The 19,762-nt window shown below is 35.7% G+C and overlaps 1 protein-coding gene across 3 annotated transcripts in view; it reads left to right on the top strand.

Annotated features, from left to right (window-relative positions):
* Arap2 (ArfGAP with RhoGAP domain, ankyrin repeat and PH domain 2) overlaps nt 1-19,442 on the top strand; it is a 177,939-nt gene extending 158,497 nt beyond the window's left edge. For all 3 annotated transcript variants that reach the window (XM_052734962.1, XM_052734963.1, XM_052734960.1), the window contains 5 exons: nt 4,290-4,372; nt 5,319-5,354; nt 7,066-7,129; nt 12,290-12,424; nt 17,178-19,442. In XM_052734962.1, coding sequence (XP_052590922.1) covers nt 4,290-4,372; nt 5,319-5,354; nt 7,066-7,129; nt 12,290-12,424; nt 17,178-17,561 — 702 coding nt within the window. In that variant the 3' untranslated portion in view covers nt 17,562-19,442. The remainder of the gene's footprint in view (nt 1-4,289; nt 4,373-5,318; nt 5,355-7,065; nt 7,130-12,289; nt 12,425-17,177) is intronic.
* The last annotated feature ends 320 nt before the right edge of the window (nt 19,443-19,762 follow it).

Raw genomic sequence — 19,762 nt, 5'->3', positions numbered from 1 at the left:
AATGTATGTGCCCTGTATACCATTTGGAAAATTATTTCCTGAGAAGGAAGTAGAAATTATAAACTGAGAAGTATATTTAAAGCAACTGTTAATTAGAAATAATTTATGAATGTTCATTAACAACAAATTAGGGTAATACACAAGGGAAGATAGATTTTGTTTTCACAGATTTTCCAAGCACAGAAAATGTTAATTAAAATATGTTCAGAACTGATTTCCATAAAAGGTGAGAGGTTTCAAAGAATATTGCCATTAGACTGTTAATGGTGTGAAAAACTGAGTAAGAAAAGGTAGAAAGGCAAATGAGTAAGGGGGGTGTCCTTAACAGTTGCCTCAACTAATAAGAAGACTCCGTTTAGCCTCAGGAATAATTTTGAAGCTCACTTATTTAATTGACTTAGTTAATGACTTCACTTTGAAATGTAGTAACTCAAGCAACACATTGTAGATTTCATAAAAGTTTAGTTTGTTGAATTTTTGGAGGCATTCACCAGGAATTAGGCAAACGAGAGAGAGAGAGAGAGAGAGAGAGAGAGAGAGAGAGAGAGAGAGAGAGAGAGAGAGAAAGAGAAAGAGAAAGAGAGAAAGGGAGAGAGAGAGATGCCAACTGAGATTTGCATTTATAGAACTTTCCATTGGGACTTTTACAGTTCCTTGTTATGCATGTTCAGTTATAATGTCAAAATGCACAAGAGATTTCTTTTCCTTGCTTCGGAGTTGCCTCTCTACTTGTGACTTTAGGGTGGTATGAAGTGATAAACTCGCATACCAGGAGTTTTGTGGGGAATTTCATTACTTTATACTCTTTATCTGCAAGCAGAAAGTCTTTGAAATGCAAGCAGTATTGGGCTTACCAATATCCTGGACGTGTAAAGACCAGCAACATTGGGCATGGGGATTCTAAGACATGCAAATGCCCTCATTCCTATGGCATTAGGATTGCTGCCTTTCACTCTACTTTGTAGCAAGCATGGTATTGTGTAACAGGCATTAGCCAACTAATCTGCTGGGGAGGATGTTAGCCTCAGTTGCAGTATGATTTAACCTCCTACAAAGGTAACCAGGAATCACCTTATAGCATGAAGGCTTAATGGCCAGCTTCTTCAGTAAAGCCTATAGAGGGTTCCATAACTGCCATACCTCATGATCACACAAAAGACTTACAATTTTTAAAAAAATGTTTGCTCCTTGAAATTCAACAAGTTAGCAAGTCATAAGATCAATATAAAAAAAATCAATCCTCAATTGGATTTAGAAGAGAAAATATGTCAAGTATTTTTAAAGGCCCTTAACAAGAAATAGGAGCTAAAAAGGAAACTATAGAACTTCCCTGATAAAAACTGATTTAACCTCACTGATATTGATTTCTAACTCTATTGTAATTCTCAAATGTTCAGAGTTATATTTTTAGAACTGTGTGAAAAATAATAGTTTACCTCCAAAGGAAAATAGATAAGGAAACTAGCAAATACTTTTGTTGATAAAAAAATGAAATAGTCTTGAAGTATTTTTCTACTATTAATATGTGCAATACGTCAGAGAAACCTCAAATAATACAACTCAAAATAAAAGTGAGCATAGAGGAATGACACTGTAAAGTCCAGGAAAAGAATTATTTATCCAGATTTAATTTTTAAAACTATGTCATAAAAATTGCATGTATTAACTGTGAACCTTTGTTAAATAAATTGGAATGAATTAATTATCTAATTTAAATTTTCACTTATATTGAAATCTAGAATATTTCAGGTTGATAAAATAATTGAATATTTTAAAATAGCAACCATCAAAATTCACAAGACCAAGAAAACAAGTCAACTGTACTGGAATATCTTGAATTAACAAATGTTAAGGATGACTAAACGCGGTGTTGTGGTCCATTTTTGTAATCATAGCACTTGAGAAATGGAAGCATATGGATATGGTTATACTCAGCTACGTAGTGAGTTTGGAGTTTGAATTCACCTGAGAGCTTTACTGAAAAAAACAAAAAAAAACCAGTTTGCTTGACCTCATAAAAGAGCAAAATTAAGGCAAACAGCAACTGAAATTGAACATTCTATTTAAAAGAGACCTTATTTTCACATCAATATTTTAAGTGCTAATAAAAAGAAATAAGCAAAGACAAGGATGTACATTGTTTGAGATCAAAGTTTTGTCTTTGATTAGTAAAAACAACTTATTCATAGTCTGTGCTTCTGTTACTGTTCCTGACCCATAATGGCCAATTAATTAATGAAATGTGCCTGCATATGTCTTCAATGATAATGAGAAACAGTGCTAATAGTATGTAGATGGAAGTTCCCTATGTAAATTGTAGGGCTCAGTCACTGTCAGAGGCCACTTGTCAGCAAGGCATTGAGTTCTTGCTTCCCTCTTTGTTACTTTTCCTATAAGTATCTCCTCTGAGTTCTCCTGAAATCAGCTTTTAATTTTATAAACATAGCCATAACTCCCACCTTTTACTTTGCAAGTTTGATTGGTGATAAATAAAGGCCATCACAGTGACACTTTAATATATAACACATAGTCGAGCTAGGCATTTGAGATTTGATGCATTTCCTTGCATCCTAGCAAATCGCTGTACTGGAATTTGCCCAAGTCTATATGTTCTATGTTTACGGAAGTAGCTACTTCCTGTGAGTTCATTTTATGCCAATCCCTAGAATAAGCTTGATAGGCATTTTTGTTGTTATTGAACCATTACAATAACCTCTCACAATAACACTCTGGTTACACATTCACTTTTCTCCCTACACAATCCAGATGGTGAGTAATTTTATTTTCTCAACTTACAAAGGGAAATAGTGCAAAATCACAAAACTACAAGAAGCAAAACAGATCTATACTAGGTCTCTCTGACCTCAAACTCCTTGTTCTTATTCATGAATCCTATCTTCCTATCAGTTTAAAACCATTTCTTCGAGAATTTTTAGAATATGGAGAATGGTTCATGATAAATTATTTCAATAGTTATTATTTTTATAAAAATTTAAAATTTTTATAAAATTATTTTTATGAAAGTGTTGGTATCCATGGAGTAGGATATATATGATTTTTAAATCAAGTTTAAATTAGAACGTGATACAATCTTAGCCCTGCCAAACAAATGACATGTGAAAAATATATGTAAGCAGCCATGGGGTTCTTTTTTTTTATTTTAAAAATATTTTTTTTATTTAAAATTTTTATATATTATTTTGATTATATTTTTCCTCTCCACTTCCTACTGACCCAACTTCATGTTCATTTCTCTCTCACTAAATAAATAAATAAACCCAGAAAAATAACATGCAAAGAAAGCCCTAAATTAAACAGAAAAGCTCACTTAAAAGTGGGGAGGGGGCCAGGTGGCAGTGGCACACACCTTTAATCCTAGCATTCAGGAAGCAGAGCCACGTGGATCTCTGAGTTCGAGGCCAGCCTGGTCTACAGAGCGAGATCCAGGACAGGCACCAAAACTACACAGAGAAACCCTGTCTCGGGGGAAAAAAAAAAAAAAGTGGGGAGGGGATGAAAAACCTCTAGAGGAAAAAAGAAAACAAAAATAAGATAATCCTTGGAAAAAATGATATCCCTTTCCCAGCAGGTATCATTTGCAAATAGATTTTTGGTTAGAGGTTGGCCCCTGTGTCTGAAGGCTAGGCGTTTGTGTGGTTTGTACCTATGCAGGTCTCCTTTGTGCTGCCCCAGTCTGGGAGTGCATGCCTGCATCCATCCTGTTGGATCTAGAAGATGCTGTTCCCTTCGGTCCTCCACTACTTCTCGCTTTTGCTATCACTCCTCTTCTACAAGCAACATTTAGCATCCTTTGGTCACTTACTGAAGCACAGATACTTACTTTCAATAGGGTGTGGAGAACATGTCAATGATCCAGAGAAATCATAAATTCCTTTCAGAATGTATTTTAACAAGTCATTCTTGATCATTTTCTTCAATGTAACTACTTAGAATCATTTAATATGAGCCTGTGAGTGCACATGGTCTGTTTTCCCTAATTGTAAAATCCATAATTTATAAAATTCTTTTTTATTCAGTGATAAAATCTTAACCAAGGCAATCTGACATCTAGACAGATATTTGTACCAATTATGATGTTATACAGTTTCTACTTAAATTTATTTATTTGATCACATTACAATCAAATCAGTCTCTGTTTGCTAAGCCTTGTAGTATGGTCACAAATGTGGGACAAAATAAAGAATTCTGAATGTATTTATTAATTTCTACAGAAATGTTAAGAATATGTAAAATCTACTTAATTCCAGGTTATATTTCTTCCCTTTCAGAGCAGCAAGCATGAGAAGATGTTTTCTCTCAACTTGATGAAGTTTTATCTTGGTGTGAAGAAGAAAATGAAGCCCCCAACCAGGTAAAGAAAGGGGTAAGAGGGAAGCAAAACAAAACAGGAAATAAGTCTGTTGGAGGGCTTAGGCATAAGTGGCATTAGTTTAACACCTGTAAATCCTGAATCTTTCATCTGTCCCTGGGATCCTTGGGTGGACTGAGTGGCTTTGTGAGTATATGAGAGAGGGGATATTCCCACTGCCAGAAAAGGTTAAGCTCCTTCCAGACTGCCCTCTGCCTTGGATGAGTCAGGAAATCCTCAGGAGAAGTCAGCAACTTCCAGAACAGGATTGCTTGGCCTCCCACTCCTTGAGAGCACACAGCAGTGTCTGGGGTATAAGGAGGAATGCTCCAAACCCACTAAATAAAAGAGATCTCACACTGCCCGTCCAGCTTTCTGAGACTTCACATTTAGAGTGTTCTGATCCTGGCTCTGTAATTTTTCTTAGCTCCTCAAACATGGACCCTCTTAAATATTGCCTCCTTTAATATTTGATGAACACAGCATTCATTTATACTGTAATTTGTTATCACAGACACTTTGATTATCTATGTAATACTATTATATTATTCCAGAAAACTCTTTAATGACCTGTGGTTCTCAGATTCCATTACTGAAATTTTTTCTTACTTTTCCCTCCATAATTAATTATTAAGCTTAAGACATATATATGTATTACACATGCACACATACACACACCTGACTTCAGCTATTTGCATAGATATTTGTCCTTAATATCTTCATCATATATGTGTTGCTATTAAAAATACCTGAGACAGACTACTTAATGACAACACAAAATTTGTTAGTGAACCAAATAAAAGCATTAAAGATTAAGTTTCAGAGGCTCAAGGTTATGGTACCTTATTGGCTGAGTTCTGTTAATGGGCCTTCTCTGGATGTCTCACATCATGACTTATGACAATGGCGGGGGTGTGTTTAACATATTGTTTGTGTTTCTCTGATGCAGTTGGGGATTGACCGCATATTCTGAAAAACACCATTGGTAAGTTAACTGGCAACTTTTTGATTTTATAGAATATTGACAACTTTGAGTAAAGAATGACATCATGGCATAGGCAGAACTACAGATAAAGAAAAGGAAATAAACTTGTATTCAGTTCAGTTAAATATAATCTCACATACTTGCCAATGTCTCTTTCAAGAAACTACATTGGATTTCTTTCATAGACTGTAGATAGTATTGGAATCTAGCTTTTAGGAAATAAATAGACAAAGTTAAGGTTCGCATTTTTTTTAAGATAAAACCTAAGTTGAAACTTTAAAAAAAAAAAATCCATAGCCTGTTTTCAAACCTGTTTTCTCCTTGTGTTTTTTCCCGTTGTCTCCCTTCTCCTGCTTGTCTCCCAGATCATATCGAAAGCCTTCTCCTCCTTAACCTTCTGTATCTAGCTAGTCCCCAGGTTGTGTTAGGTTGGACACTTCCTCGTCCCTTCTTCAACCCACTCCTAGGGGCCAGAGCTTCTTAATCTGCCTGGTTTATGGGAAGTACATTTACTCTTACACTTGGGACTCTGCTTTTCTACCGTGCTCTCTACTCAAACACTGCTGATGTCTCTCAAGTGACCACATAAGATGATTTCCCATTTGCCTGGAGATGAAAAAAGACAATGTCTTAACAAGACTAATGAAAAAGAAAACAAGCTTTAGAAATGTCTTTTTTTTTTTTTTTTATGTTTTGGTTGAGAGCCTAGCCTTTAATGGCTGAGTCATCTCTTCACACCTGTCCTTAGTGCATGAGCTGGCTTTCTGGAACCTAGGGCCTATGCTGAGACATTTTGCTCAGCCTTGGTGTAGGGAGGAGGGGACTGGACCCGTCTCAACTGAGTCTACCAGGCCATGCTCAATCCCCAGGGGAGACCTTGCCTTGGAGGAGGTGGGAATGGGAGGAGGATTGAAGGGAAGGCTGCGGGGGCGTAGGAGGAGGATGGACAGGGGAATCCGTGGCTGATATGTAAAATTAAATTAATTATAAAAAAAAACGAAATGTCTTTTTTTTCCAATTTTTTTCAAATTAGTTGTTTTTACTTATTATTTATAAGTCCAAGAATATGAAGAGTATAAGTTCATTGAAATGTCCATTACTTCATTCTAATATCAGGTACAAGATCTACCTCTTTAAAACCGAACTCTTCTCATCCCCTCCAGACTCCGTGTACCTGCATCTGCTATTTCTGTGTTTTTCTACAGCAGGTCTCTTGGCTCTCTTACTGTGCTATTTATTTGTTTGCATGGCCAGCTTCCCTATTGTCCTGTGCAAAGCTTGAGAGCAAGAGCTGCTTTATTTAGGGTTTTAGTAAAACATTACTGAGTGACTGCCAACAGACCCATAGTGATATTTATCTGACGAGACCTTGTCTAAGCCCTTTGAAAAAAAAGTCTCCACTCCATGAATGCACACATATGTTCCAATCTAAGTCTCTGGAGAAAAGTTGTGTTACTGCCATATGCATGAAATCACCAAATGACACTGACTTTGCCTTCCCAAAATATTGCTGATCATTGGCCTTGGGCCAATTTGAGGTTTACTTCCCAGAAGATTGAAACCACTTCTACTAACATAGTCTGAGTTTGATTTCATTAAACCATAAGTTTGGAAGAGTTCAGAAATGTTTCTGACTATTAATATTACTGCCCACAGTGTGGAAGAGCAACTGTCTTTTACAAGTATTTATTATATAAACATTGTTTTGTAGGCACTTGTGTTGTGACAGTTTACAAGCCCAGATGGAGTGGATGGCCAGTATCTTTATTGCTCAGGTATGATATCTGTTATAAGCATCTAATTTACTGTTTAAAGGAAATGCTAACATGCTTGTAATTTTCATTGAATTTTTGTTTGTAGTGTACACAATTGGCACACTTTCACATATATGGAAATCCAAATTTTCCATTGCTCTTTGAAAGTGGAGATTATGGTGACTGTCTAGCCTTCTTGTTCCCACCAGCACAGCAGCCCTTAAGCTTAGGGAGAAGTGCTGGTCCAGATAATAGCCTTGCCTGGGTTCTCACTTCTCTGCAATAGCATGCAGATCTTCATACAGAAGTGTATGCTCTGTCTTCTCCTCTCATCCTTCCTCCTGTGTCGTTGCAGAAGGAAGGCTAGAAAGTACATTTCTTTGATACCTCATCTATGGTAAATACTTTGTAAGAATCAAGTTTTGTAACCTTTAGGATGCACAGTAGAGCCTGAGTTTTCTTGAAACTGTTCATTAACATAGTGCACACTTCTCAGTTCACTGAGACCCATAGACCCAGCTTCACACTCAGTCTTCCACTTGAAGACAAGTTCTTTTGACAAAGGGTTAATAAGCCTATTAATTGAATTTTTCAACCTTTTCTAGCTGAATTAGCAATACTGCTTCTCACAGAGCATTGGAATTCATGGCTAATGAATAAGTTGTCACTATTGCTGTTCAGATCTGTTCATATTTCTTACAATGAAAACGTTAACTCACTCCCTCACTCCCAAATCTAGACCTTATTTGTTTTGAAAAGCATTTCTCTGTGATTTAGTTTCCTAATTTTCCACAGATGAATCTAGATGCCACTTTTAACCTCTTTCACTTTATCAGCAGTCTCTTGCTCTGTAATGCATTGTAGGGAGGAAAAAAAATGGTGAATTGCTAACATTTGAGTCCTTTCTTCATTTTGAAAAATCAGATACCCATACTGTACTTAAAAACCAAAACTCTAGACATGAAGTGCTTTGTTTATAGTTGGGAGCATACGGTCAAAAGCTACTACAATATCTGTTTACAACTCAATTAAACTGATGTTTTTGTTTTCAGATTTGGAGTCAATAGACCTTCATGTTGACAGTCAGGGAATGAACAGCACTTCTCCATTGTAGCACTAATTAAAAGCATATGTATAATTAGTTGTTTTGTTTGTGCCTTTTCTGCTATAGTGTAAACTCAGTACGAACGACTCTTCCTTATTTGGCTCTCATGTATATCTGCCTCCTTGGAGCCTATTGTGCTTCCCAAAATATGTACTGAGTGTTTCTAAAATATGAAAACAATGACTAAAATAAACAGGTAATTGGATCAGAGCTGAAATGAAAAGTGTGATAAAATGAAGCAAATGTCAGGAATTGGGAAAGGAGGTGGAATACATGAGGTAAGGGAGGACACAGTTTAAGAGTAGTTCTCAGGGAATGGATTTCTGAGAAGGTGATAGGTGAGCTGAAGTCTGTGTAAAGTGGGGAGAGGGATGTTCCAGGTATTCGAGGGTGGGGTTCTGTGGATAGGACCCACAGCTTCAAGACTTGAGGTGGCACCACAATTCATTCATTTCCCAAGTATCCTAAAGCTCTCACTGGGAAGACAGGAGACAAGGTATGAGAGCCCTGTTGAGAGCTTGGAACAAGGAAGGATATAACTGTAGTGTTTTTATTGGAAAACAATTATCGAGACAGCACTATAGAGTCAAAGAAGGAAGCAGGAAGAACAGCTGTGTGGCAGATGTTTGCCCAGGCTTGGGCAGAGGCAATGTACAGAACAGAAAGACTGAGGAATATTTTTGAGATAAAATGAAGGGGTTTTTTTTGTTGTTGTTTTTAAATTCATGGGCTATTTAGTTTGAAAGAAAGAGTAGAAATTAAAGAAGACCCCGATCCTTGTGTTTGTTTGTAACAAGACTTTTATTTCTTCTGTTGAAGTAGGCTTTATTGTTTTTTTCATTTTCATTTGAGTTTCTTTGTAAAGCATATATCTGAAGCCAACTTTCCATTTTCTGAGATGTCGGTTTTTATACTAAAAATAAGTACAAGGATACCATGTCCATGAAATTGGCTTCTCTTTGCTGTATGTCCATAGAGAGGTCTGTCTACCTTCTATTAAGTTCACTGGAGAGCCTCCTAGTGGGTCAGAATAGCTCATTCTTTAAGTACAATATCAGTAAATTACAATTTTGTTATATTTTAAAGTCTGAATACTTCATGGTTTCAGTTTCAATAATTACGAAAATTTGCTACATTTGGAATAGTGATATTATAGGTTCATATTTTTAAGTAAGTGAAATTTTAACACTTCCTACAAACCTTGAGGGTGTAAATAAACACAAGATTTGTTGTGCCTTTTGCAGATAACCTGTTTTTCAGTGTGTGTTTCTTGTGTTTTTTTTTCTCTTTTTTTAATCTTTATTTAAAATAATGTTAAGGACCTAGGCAATTGATGATTGTACAGAATGTTACCAGAGCTATAGAAGGAAACCAAGAGTTCTGTTAGATCTATGAAGTACACAAGTGAACATGCTGAGTTGTAAATCTGACTCTAAAAATTCAGGCAAAAGTTTGAGGTTAAAATGTGTATGTGGGACAAGTTGGCATTTGGATTGCACTGAATGCTGTAGAAGTGCATGGGATGTTAAAAAAAAAAAAAACAGGCAGAAACAGAGCTGTCTAGTAACACTAGGGTGTTCTATATTTTGAGGTCAAGCAGACTTGAAAAAATAGAAGATGTAAGAAGGAATGGCAAGAGAAAACACAGGTAGAGATAATGAGTTTGTGACTAGTGTGATTAGTTAGGGATATGAGGGCCAACATAGATTTCGTGGTTTCAATTGGATTGACTGTAAGACAGGATAGCATATATTTTTTCCAAATATGCCAACGGAGATAACCCAGGCCATGGCCAGACACAAGGAAGCACTGTTGTTCATCATTGCTTGAAGTCATTATACATCAGAGAGAGTTGTAGACTTTTCTTTTCCTCAGATGATTGGCTGCAGCCTACTGCGCCATTTAAGATATCATGGAGAACAGTTGCTTGCAATCAGAACAATTGCTGATAGCAAAGAAAAAGGAAAACTCAGTTACATGGCTATGGATATAGGGAAATTAGTATATCTTACTATGTAAAATTATGTATTTAAGTGATTAGTGATTTAGATCAGTGGGTTAAGCACTTGTGAGGCAGGAAAGGCTGTTAGAAGTTCTAGGATGAAGGAGTAAGTGAGAAATAATACTCAAATAATGAGGAAACAAGTTGTCCTATGGCAGTTTGCTAATCTCTATTAAGTTTAAAGTTAACTTTAAAGTGAAATGGATCTACAGAAAAGTCCTCTGTATTTTTAATCCACCAATTAGTAGGTTATATTGAAACAGGCAAATTATAATGAAGTCCAGGGCCTCAAAAAAAATGTAATAGAAGGAAAAGAAGCACAGGTCTTGAGGAGAATTATAAGGAAGTAAATTTACTAATTCACCATGAAACCTAAGCCAGGGTTTGAAGAACAGGAAAAAGGAAAACTTAGAAGAATGATGAGGGTAAATAGCTTCAAGATTCAAAAGTCAAAAAAAAAAATCTACAGTGGGTGAAATGAAGTCAGCAGAAAAGATAAAAAGGACTAGGTAAGAAAGTGAGAGGCAGAATTGGAGATTGGCAGTGTGATCATCAACCATGATGTCCATAGTACAATCCCCAGTTAGATAACCCCTGTTATATGACTTCTGAGATCACTTACCAATAGCTTATAAATGGTAAGTGAAAACACTCACTTAGACCTCAAACACCTCACTTATAACCTTGTACACCATATATATAAAACATATCCATTTATCTCAAGAATTTATTTGCAAGCCTAATTTACAAAAATTCCTGAGTCCCTGCTCAGCCTGTTTTCTCTTGACTTCACTTGTTGAGAATATCCCAGTTATAAAACATCAGAGGTACTTTAACTGTGTTTGGAACTTTTTCATTGATTAAATGTTATGTAATCTATCATTACAGCTTTTATTAATTGAGATAAATCCTTCCATAATTTCAAGGGATATTTATCAAGTCTGATAATAACTGCACTTTTACTGTAGAATTCTTGAGGATTAAATAAATGTATGTATATTAGTAAAAACAAAATATGCCCCTCATTATAAATTATCAGTACATTATAGTCACAGGATCAATACTTCTGGAAATGAATTATTTGCAATAAAACAATATATTAAAATACTAACTACCCATAAAATTTTGCTGATGTATCTTAAAATTTGAACAAAATGAAGAGTGGTGTTTTAGTTACATATCATTACCATTTGTTTTTATTTCATCCAACATCTGTGAACTCATTTTAGTTTGGTATTCACTGTTTGTTTCTTTGATAGATTGCTGTCTGAAAATCAATTTGCCTTTCCCTACTTCTAAAATGTTAATCTACCCTAGGAAATCGAATTCTTTAAATAACTTTTATATATGTGTATTCCGAGGATTAAGCACTTAGGGCTTACATTTTTACCTGTGGGCACTTATCCCCCATTGCAAAATTAAGTTGTTGTTTTTTTTTCTGGGCATGGCTATGATGGTTTGGTAGACTAGAATTCAGCCAATAATTGAGGAAAAATGCACCACTCTTCCTGTTATAGAGTGATTTTCACTATAAATGTGTGTGTAAAAGGGTAACATTTCTTTGAAATTAAATTAGATGAAAAAGTTTTATTTTTCAAAAGGTCACAAAATAGGGCTAATTTTTTTTCAGATATCCATGCCTTCAGTCAATTTGGAATATATATATAAGATTAAATTATTTTCATATTAAAAATCACCTTGGATATAAGCAAGAAATGAATGTTTAGTTACTATGATTACAGAGCCTAGAAAATATAGACAAGTCCATTATTTTTATTTTACAGAGAGACTTGCCATTTTCCTCCAATATTTTCTACCATTTGGTTTGATAAGTAGTACAGAAGGCATGTGTTTCACACTTAGAAATTGAACTGAGACCTCAAAGCTCTGTTCACTTAAGAGTTTCACATCCTGGAGCCATGTGCCTGCCAGAGTCAATGTCTAAGTAATTACAAATGGCATTCTCACAGAAAGTAGCTTATTTGGTGTGGATATGTGGGGGAACCAAGTGACTAATGTGGTGTAGCGCATAATGAAATCACACACCAATGGCACTAAACTGTTTTTCCCGCAGCATGAGAATGATATATGGCCACCAGCTGGAAAAGAAAGAAAACGTTCAATAACCAAGAATCCCAAGATTGGGGGTTTACCTCTGATTCCCATCCAACATGAGAGGAATGCAACCCTGGCCCGGAAGAATATTGAGGTTGGTTATGATTTCGTTGTTCTTATGGTAACCTCCACCATTTATTTTCCTACCACTTAACATGGCTGAGTAAATCAATTACCTCACTGGCTTCAGCTGCATAGCAGTAATCACTTCGAACAGCTCAATAATGTCCATAATACATGAAGAAAACCGTGACTGTAACCCTCTGCCACTTATGTGAGTACCATTGACCACATGTTACATATCCATGACACCATTCATAGTCTCTCAAGGAGCCAAGTAATTTTACGTATTTATCTAGACACCCTGGTTCCTAAGCCGACCTCAAATCAATTTCACAAGGTTACTCATAATGTCCTCTGAGTGAATATGGAGTAAAAAAAAAAATGCCCAGATCATGTCAAAGATACCCACCTCTAGTGTCACAATCACAATCCAGGCTTGGAAACCTGAGAGATTTTAGAGTAACCACAAGATTCCCTTTGAATATTAATATTAGTGATTTCACATTTTTCAAAAAAGTGACTTTTTTTTTCCTTTGCCATCAATTGTGACATGAAGTTCAGTCTCTTGGGAAAGAACATGGTTGCTTACTCTCAAAACTCACTTTGGAATGACCCTAGGCATAGTTAGGCATAGTACCTTAACTGAATTTTTCAAAGACAAAAATTAAGAAAAAAAATAAAACCTACGTAAAAGATGATATAGATTACATATTCTTTGGACTTTGATTTGGGCTAAGCTGTTAGAATCATTCTTTGTAAACACTGTAGTGAGCATATCCTATACAACATTTTTCTTGTGTTGGAGTGTACTTGAATATTGGCCTACATGATATTGCCTAACTGATGTAATAAGAGGAAAAGTTGTCTCTAAGAATCTATGACTGCACCTCTGTCCATTCTGCCCCTACAGCTTTTGACAGGAGCCCACTTTGCAGGTCTTTGGATACCTTAGTCAATCAAGAATTTTAAAATTCCAAAGTTGTTTCTCATAGGCACTTGGGCCAGGGAATCACAGCTTGATCCAATGAATCTAGTACAGAGTGAACATTTGCCTTTCAGTGACCACAGTGTCTCCTAACACTGCCTGTGACCAATAGAGGAACAAACAAAAGATGAAATTTTAAGACAAAAATACATTAACCAGTATCAATTATAGATAAATAAATCTACAACATATTTCCTAATCCCAAAATCACAATTTTAAGTATGATTTTTAACATGCCTAAGATAAAAAAAACCAAACAAAACAAACAACAACAACAAACCAGATGAACTAAAACTGGGGAGAAGTGTTAAAGGCTCTTATAATGATTCTAAGAAATATTAATTGCTAGAAAATATATGAGTAATTAAAATAAACCAAACATTTTTTGTAAAGATAATATCATTCAGTAAATTTGGCAAAGGGATCTTTTAAATGTTCCAATGCTTTAAAAATACTAAAACTGACTTTAAATGGTATAAAAGCAACAGTAATTAAAAATAAAGTTTTTCATAGGAATAATTAAGAATTTTACTGTAGAATTAGAGTAACTTAATTACATAAGAGAATATAATTATAAAATGCCTAAACATTTCTTACTTTTGGTTTAAAAATGAAAACAATTTAAATTTACCATGTAGGATGTATTGCTGAGAAATAATGCAATCATACCATTACACATGTTCAGGAATCATTGCTTTTCAAAGTAGTTGGCATTCTGAGATATGCTGACTTGATTTTTTTATGTTTTCTTGGAAGCTGTTTGAGTGCCTGATTCAGGCAGGGAAGACTTCCAGGAGATTTCTAACATTTAATTGGCAAATTAGTGGTAAGACAACTGAAGAAACCTAGAAATGAAAATTGTTGGCAATGGAAACTTCCCAGGAAGAGGCACATGTAATACTTAAGATTTTATAAGCTCAGTACTACCTGTGGCACACCCACTTCCAATAGATCGTGAACTCCTTTCTCAACATTATGTCCTCAGTTCCTTTCCCTATATGGAACTAGTAATCCCTTCTTTGCAGGGTTATCAATGGTGACTAAGTTCTACTGCACATCAGAATGTATTAGAATGATGTCTGCCTTGCAGCTAATGCACATCAAGATAAAGTTATAAGGAGCATGGACAGCACAGTGGGACGATTCATTCATTCCCAATACTGCATTCATAGCTGGGCATGGTAGTGTGGACCTGTATTTCCAGCTATTCAAAGGGGTGTATAGAAGGAGACTTGAGCCCAGACATATAGGCCCATCTGGGCAGCTTATCAAGATCTTGTCTCAAAAGAAAAAAGATCTTTGAATCACATCTGTAAAATAAAAATAACAAAGAGAAATTACTCACTTATAAAATGGAGGGTTTTTTTTGTCTGAATCTGTCAAATGTTAATGGAATAGACATTGTTAATGTAATTCTTGACTGTATATATTGTATATACTTATATTAGTTATAAGTTTCTTTTATTATTTAGACAAATATTATTTAGACAAATAATAAACAACAAAACGAGTGGTAAGTTAGAATCCCAGACTATCTCCCTGTCGTCACCCTGGGATTGATGTGATGGAAGAGAACACACAGGCCAGCCTAACATCCTGTTCCCCTCACCTAAGTGTTCCTGTGCAAGCCACTCGATTCTTAAGTTTTTGTTTGTGCACCTTAGAAAAAAAGCAGTGAGTAATCATAGAAGCTCAATCATAGAAGCTCAAACATTATTTCAGGACTTAAACTTCATGGTGTGACTATTCATTTTATAATGTGGATATTATTCATTAATGCAGGAGTTCAGCAGGGAAGTCACTTAGGAGTTTCCCACAATCATATTTGTACATGTTGGTCACTTGATTTTTTTGACGTCATTCGACCATGTCAGTGAGCCCCATGTCTGTAACCCCCATATTTGACTTCAGGGTGAAATCTATGAGCACCAGACTAAAGATTTGCTCTGAGAACCTGTTCCCCATCTGTTGCTCTGGCTCTGACAGTCGGAGCTGCTGTCTGAAGCTGGGGGAAGAGCTCCATTTCTGTTAAACTAAGGTGACACAGACTGCCCTGCCTGTGACACACTACTTCCTGTTTACCTTTGCCTCCTTTGTCTCTCTTTTGAAATAATGACCTCATCATTTAACACCAGCACACCAACCCCCTTTTCCTCATGTCTTTCTTTCTTCACAGCATGCAGCATGCAGGGCACATAGTACATGTCCTATGAGTTATGCAAAGCACATGTGATCTCCTGTTTTTGCTTTCCTATTCTTTGACTTTGAACGTGTTCCTTCCACCCCATGTTCCTGTCTTCATAAACAATGATAAATCACTAATAGGTTTGAATACTTTGCTCTTAAATTATGCATCTAAGAGAGCCAAAGTTTTTGTCTGTTTATTCTGTTTTGGTGTTTTTACTGTTTGATAGTTGAAAGATGGTATGAATGATTACCGTAAGAGAGATGATGGTTGGATGGATAGGTAAATATTAGACAATTGATATAGATAGATAGATAGATGATGGAAAGATAATAGAAAAAGAGATAGATGATAGAAGATAGATAATAGAGATGTAGATGATAGATGGAGAGATAGATTGATTGATTGATTGATTGATTGATGATAAAGAGATGATAGATAGAAAGATAATAGAAAAAGAGATGATAGAAGATAGATAATAGAAATATAGATGATAGATGGAGAGATAATTAAAAAGGATAGTTGATAGAGATATAGATGATAGATGGAGAGATAGATGATAGAGATATAGATGATAGATGGAAAGAGATAGATAGATAGATAGAGCTGTATCCTATACTTATTGAGTTGTAATACTCTGAGAATCTGAGGCAGTTTCCCTCAGATAGATATTGCCAGCCAATAGAGATCATGCAGTCCACCTTTCAGAATCCATCCTTTATTCATTGCAGGTGATTTACAGTCTGCTTCCAGGACCCGCCAGCCCTTTCTGTACACTTAGTAAATGTATACTCTAACCCACTGATACAAAAGTGGGTATTAACACACACATACACCATAGTCCAGTGCCTTTAAAAGTTGACTAGGAAATCAGAGCAAGTGTTATATGGGGAAAACTTCCACTGGTTAAATATGCTAGGAGAAAAGTCAACCAGCAAAAAAAGTTTAACAGATTTCTGTGCAACACTTCCTCTCAATTTCTTTATTATACTGACTTACATTGTGACTCTAAAATCAGGGGCTATAGCTCCAAGACATGGACATAAAACCAGACATGCAAAGGCCAACAATAGAACTGTCGGTTCTACCTGCTGGGAGAGAGAGAAATCACTTTTCTCCAATGGAATGGCACTGTGTATATCAACTACTCTGGGGCAGATCTCATGCTCAGGAGTAGTTGACCAACAAATGACAGACTTACACAGTTTTTTTATATGTGTGGTAATTTGATTATAGTATGGTGTTTGTTTTATCATTGGGTGATGTACTTTGTTTTCTAGGTTTGGGGTGTTTTGTTGTTATATTGTATTTTGGGTTTGCTTTTTGAGAAAGAACTTAAAATTTAATCTGCATGAACTTGGGTAAGGAGAAGAATATGAATAAAATATATTTAAATTTAAAAATGGTTTTATATAATAAAAATTAATAAGAGTATTAAAAGGAAAAATTCAGACATGCAAGCTGCTTAAAGCAAAGTAAAACTAGAGCATGCATCATAGAAAAAAAATAAACTATAAAATGGGAAGCATCAACTGTTTGCTTAGTGTATTTTCTAAATATCAATTGTCTCAAGTATTGTTTTACTCTGACATATTCTGTTTTCCACTACTTTAGAGTGCAAGAGCAGAACTTGAAAGGCTGCGGCTGGGTGAAAAGCAAGATCGAGACTTCATGGATTCCAGCTTAAAAGACAGAGCCTCCATCATAGCCCACTGCTTGGAGCACAAAGATGATAAACTTCGAAATCGTGCCAGAAAACATCGCAGTTTCAACTGCTTGGAGGACACAGAGGCGGAGGTCCCACACAGCCTACCAAAGGGCTTTAAAGGTCCAAAGACGCTAAAGAAGATTGAAGACAGGAACAGCAAGACTACTTTAGACCCTGATCACAAGCTGCCATCAAAAGTCATCGAGGAACTTAGTGTGGTTCTCCAGAGGTCAAGAACTCTTCCTAAAGAGTTACAGGATGAACAGACGTTACAGAAAGAAATAAAATAAATCATCACACAAGTTATTTTTTTCAACATTGTATACAATGTGTGCAAACTAGAAATCAAACTGTAATTCTTGAGTTCCTCTATCTAGACAAATTTGTCTGTATTTAAGAAATTTGTTTATCTATACCTAAGCATTTAAGAACATTTTAAAATATGTATATATGTGGTTAAGTGTAAGATCAACTTTATTTTGGTCTGGAAACTTGTAAAGTTCAATTGTATTAACTGTAATAAATTTTTGGGTTACTGTAAGTGGCCAGGTCTTTGAAAATAGATGTGTAAGTGGGGGTAATTTATGAGCAGAAATCTGTACTGTATTGTATAAAATGCTGTGTGTACATGAAACCTATGAAATTGTATTATATTTTGCACTTTGAGAAGGCTTGTATATTAAGTTGCCATGTGTTTTTAGGTTTACATAAGGTCCATCTTAAGGAAAAGAAAGGGAAGTGAGTTCAAAAGGGGAAAGACATTGCAGTAGCTGTTCAACCAACATTGGGAAGAAAGCCAGGAAGTTACAAAATATTCTACTACCCATGGAGGTGACCCAGAATTCATTCTAATTCACCAAGAAACAAAGCGTGTTGTGGAGAAACTGCTTGTTATGAAAAAACTGTTGGTGTCTGGAGTGTTTCCAGTAGTTATATACAGCCAGCCCACGTCAGTGGTGACACTGGCCACTGTCATTTATGGTTCAGTAGACAAGCCCCAAGACATATTAGTACACCAGAACTGTCTGTCAGTGTTTGCTCAGAGGAACTTACATTGCACTGAAGAGTGTGTGCATGGACCCAGCATGGATGTCATTTGCACTGTTACTGTATGCAGGCAATTCTTTAGGGCTCCCAACTGTATTTCTGGTACGAACAAAATTCAACACCACATCTTTTGCTATTTTTTTCCTTTATTCTGTGTTTGTTGCTGTTGTTGTTTCCATTTTTAATGTAACATTATAATGCTTACTAATGTAACATTATAATGATTACTTCTGCATCATCAGTATCAACTGGAAGTATGCAATATGTGGCCACTTGAAGGAGCCAATGGCTGCTTGTACAACACATTTGCAAGCAGGCACGTCACATTCCATTTAATCTTTCTTTCTACCTGTAGAAATGACATATCTCTGTATTTTTGTTGCCACATAAGGATCACGTACAGATTTGACAGTTTTTCATTAGTCAGACTACACTAGCTTATAAATCGTTCGTGTCAAGGACAGTGCTTTTTATTAATTCTTTTCCAAGTTAAGTTGCGTTGATGTGTCTTACAACTGGAAGTTATATACCGGATCTTTATTCCCAATGCTCCTTTGTCCTGTCCTGTATTTGGGGTCTTTTCTATTTAAGACAAGTCTATGTGCTAAAACCCTTGTTTCAGTCACTCTTTCACAGGTAAGCAACATGCTGTGAAGTACGAGGGCTGTCTTCACTCAGATATGCTAACCAGTTACATTTGCTGAAGATAGCAGAGTTTATTAGGAGTAAGTGGCATTTAGTCTTTAAATCCAAGTAAAATGTTAACTGAAATAGTAAGTAAAACTGCAGGGCAGTTTTACGAGTTGGTGGCACTATTGAAGACGCTCCCTTCAAAGCAAGATATTGTGTTGTTTGGGAAGAAAAAAATTAATTTTAGTAAACTTATTTCTGATAAGTAATATTTATATTTTTTATGAAATAAAGAGATATATGGCCTTGTTGAGGAAGTGTCACGCTGTTGGACCTACCTTACTGGAATTTCTCCTGAAAGTTGAGATTAAATCTGATCACTTCTGTTGTTTTTCTTTTTTTCATGAATAATCGTCTCCATTTTTAAAATGTAACATAAGGGCTAATGGTTACATCCGATTTTGAGTAAAAATTAAAATAGTTTTACAAGTCCACTAGAACATGACTCTTCTCTTTTTTCATGACTCTCAGAAGTTTAAAGTTATTCTGGTGAAATGAATCAAGTGCTTTATTCTTTTTTGCTGTTTAAAAAAATCGAACAGGATGCATCTAACTGTCCTTTTTGTAAAAACACATCAAAATAAATCTTACTTTATGCCAAAGGCTGAATACAGGCAGGTGTTTCCTGAAAGGACTGACGGCACTCAGTTTCATCTGTTCCCATAAACTCAGTTATTAGCCACCATCTATAACATTACCTGGTGGTTCATCAAAATGGTTCTAAGAACCACAAGCAGGAGCAGTGGAGGCAAGG

This window comes from Peromyscus californicus, unplaced genomic scaffold (assembly GCF_007827085.1).
Source record: "Peromyscus californicus insignis strain IS unplaced genomic scaffold, ASM782708v3 Scaffold_13__1_contigs__length_99412109, whole genome shotgun sequence".
Classification (NCBI taxonomy): domain Eukaryota; kingdom Metazoa; phylum Chordata; class Mammalia; order Rodentia; family Cricetidae; genus Peromyscus; species Peromyscus californicus.
Note: the sequence above shows the minus strand (reverse complement) of the source record. Positions and strands in the feature narration are given on the sequence as shown.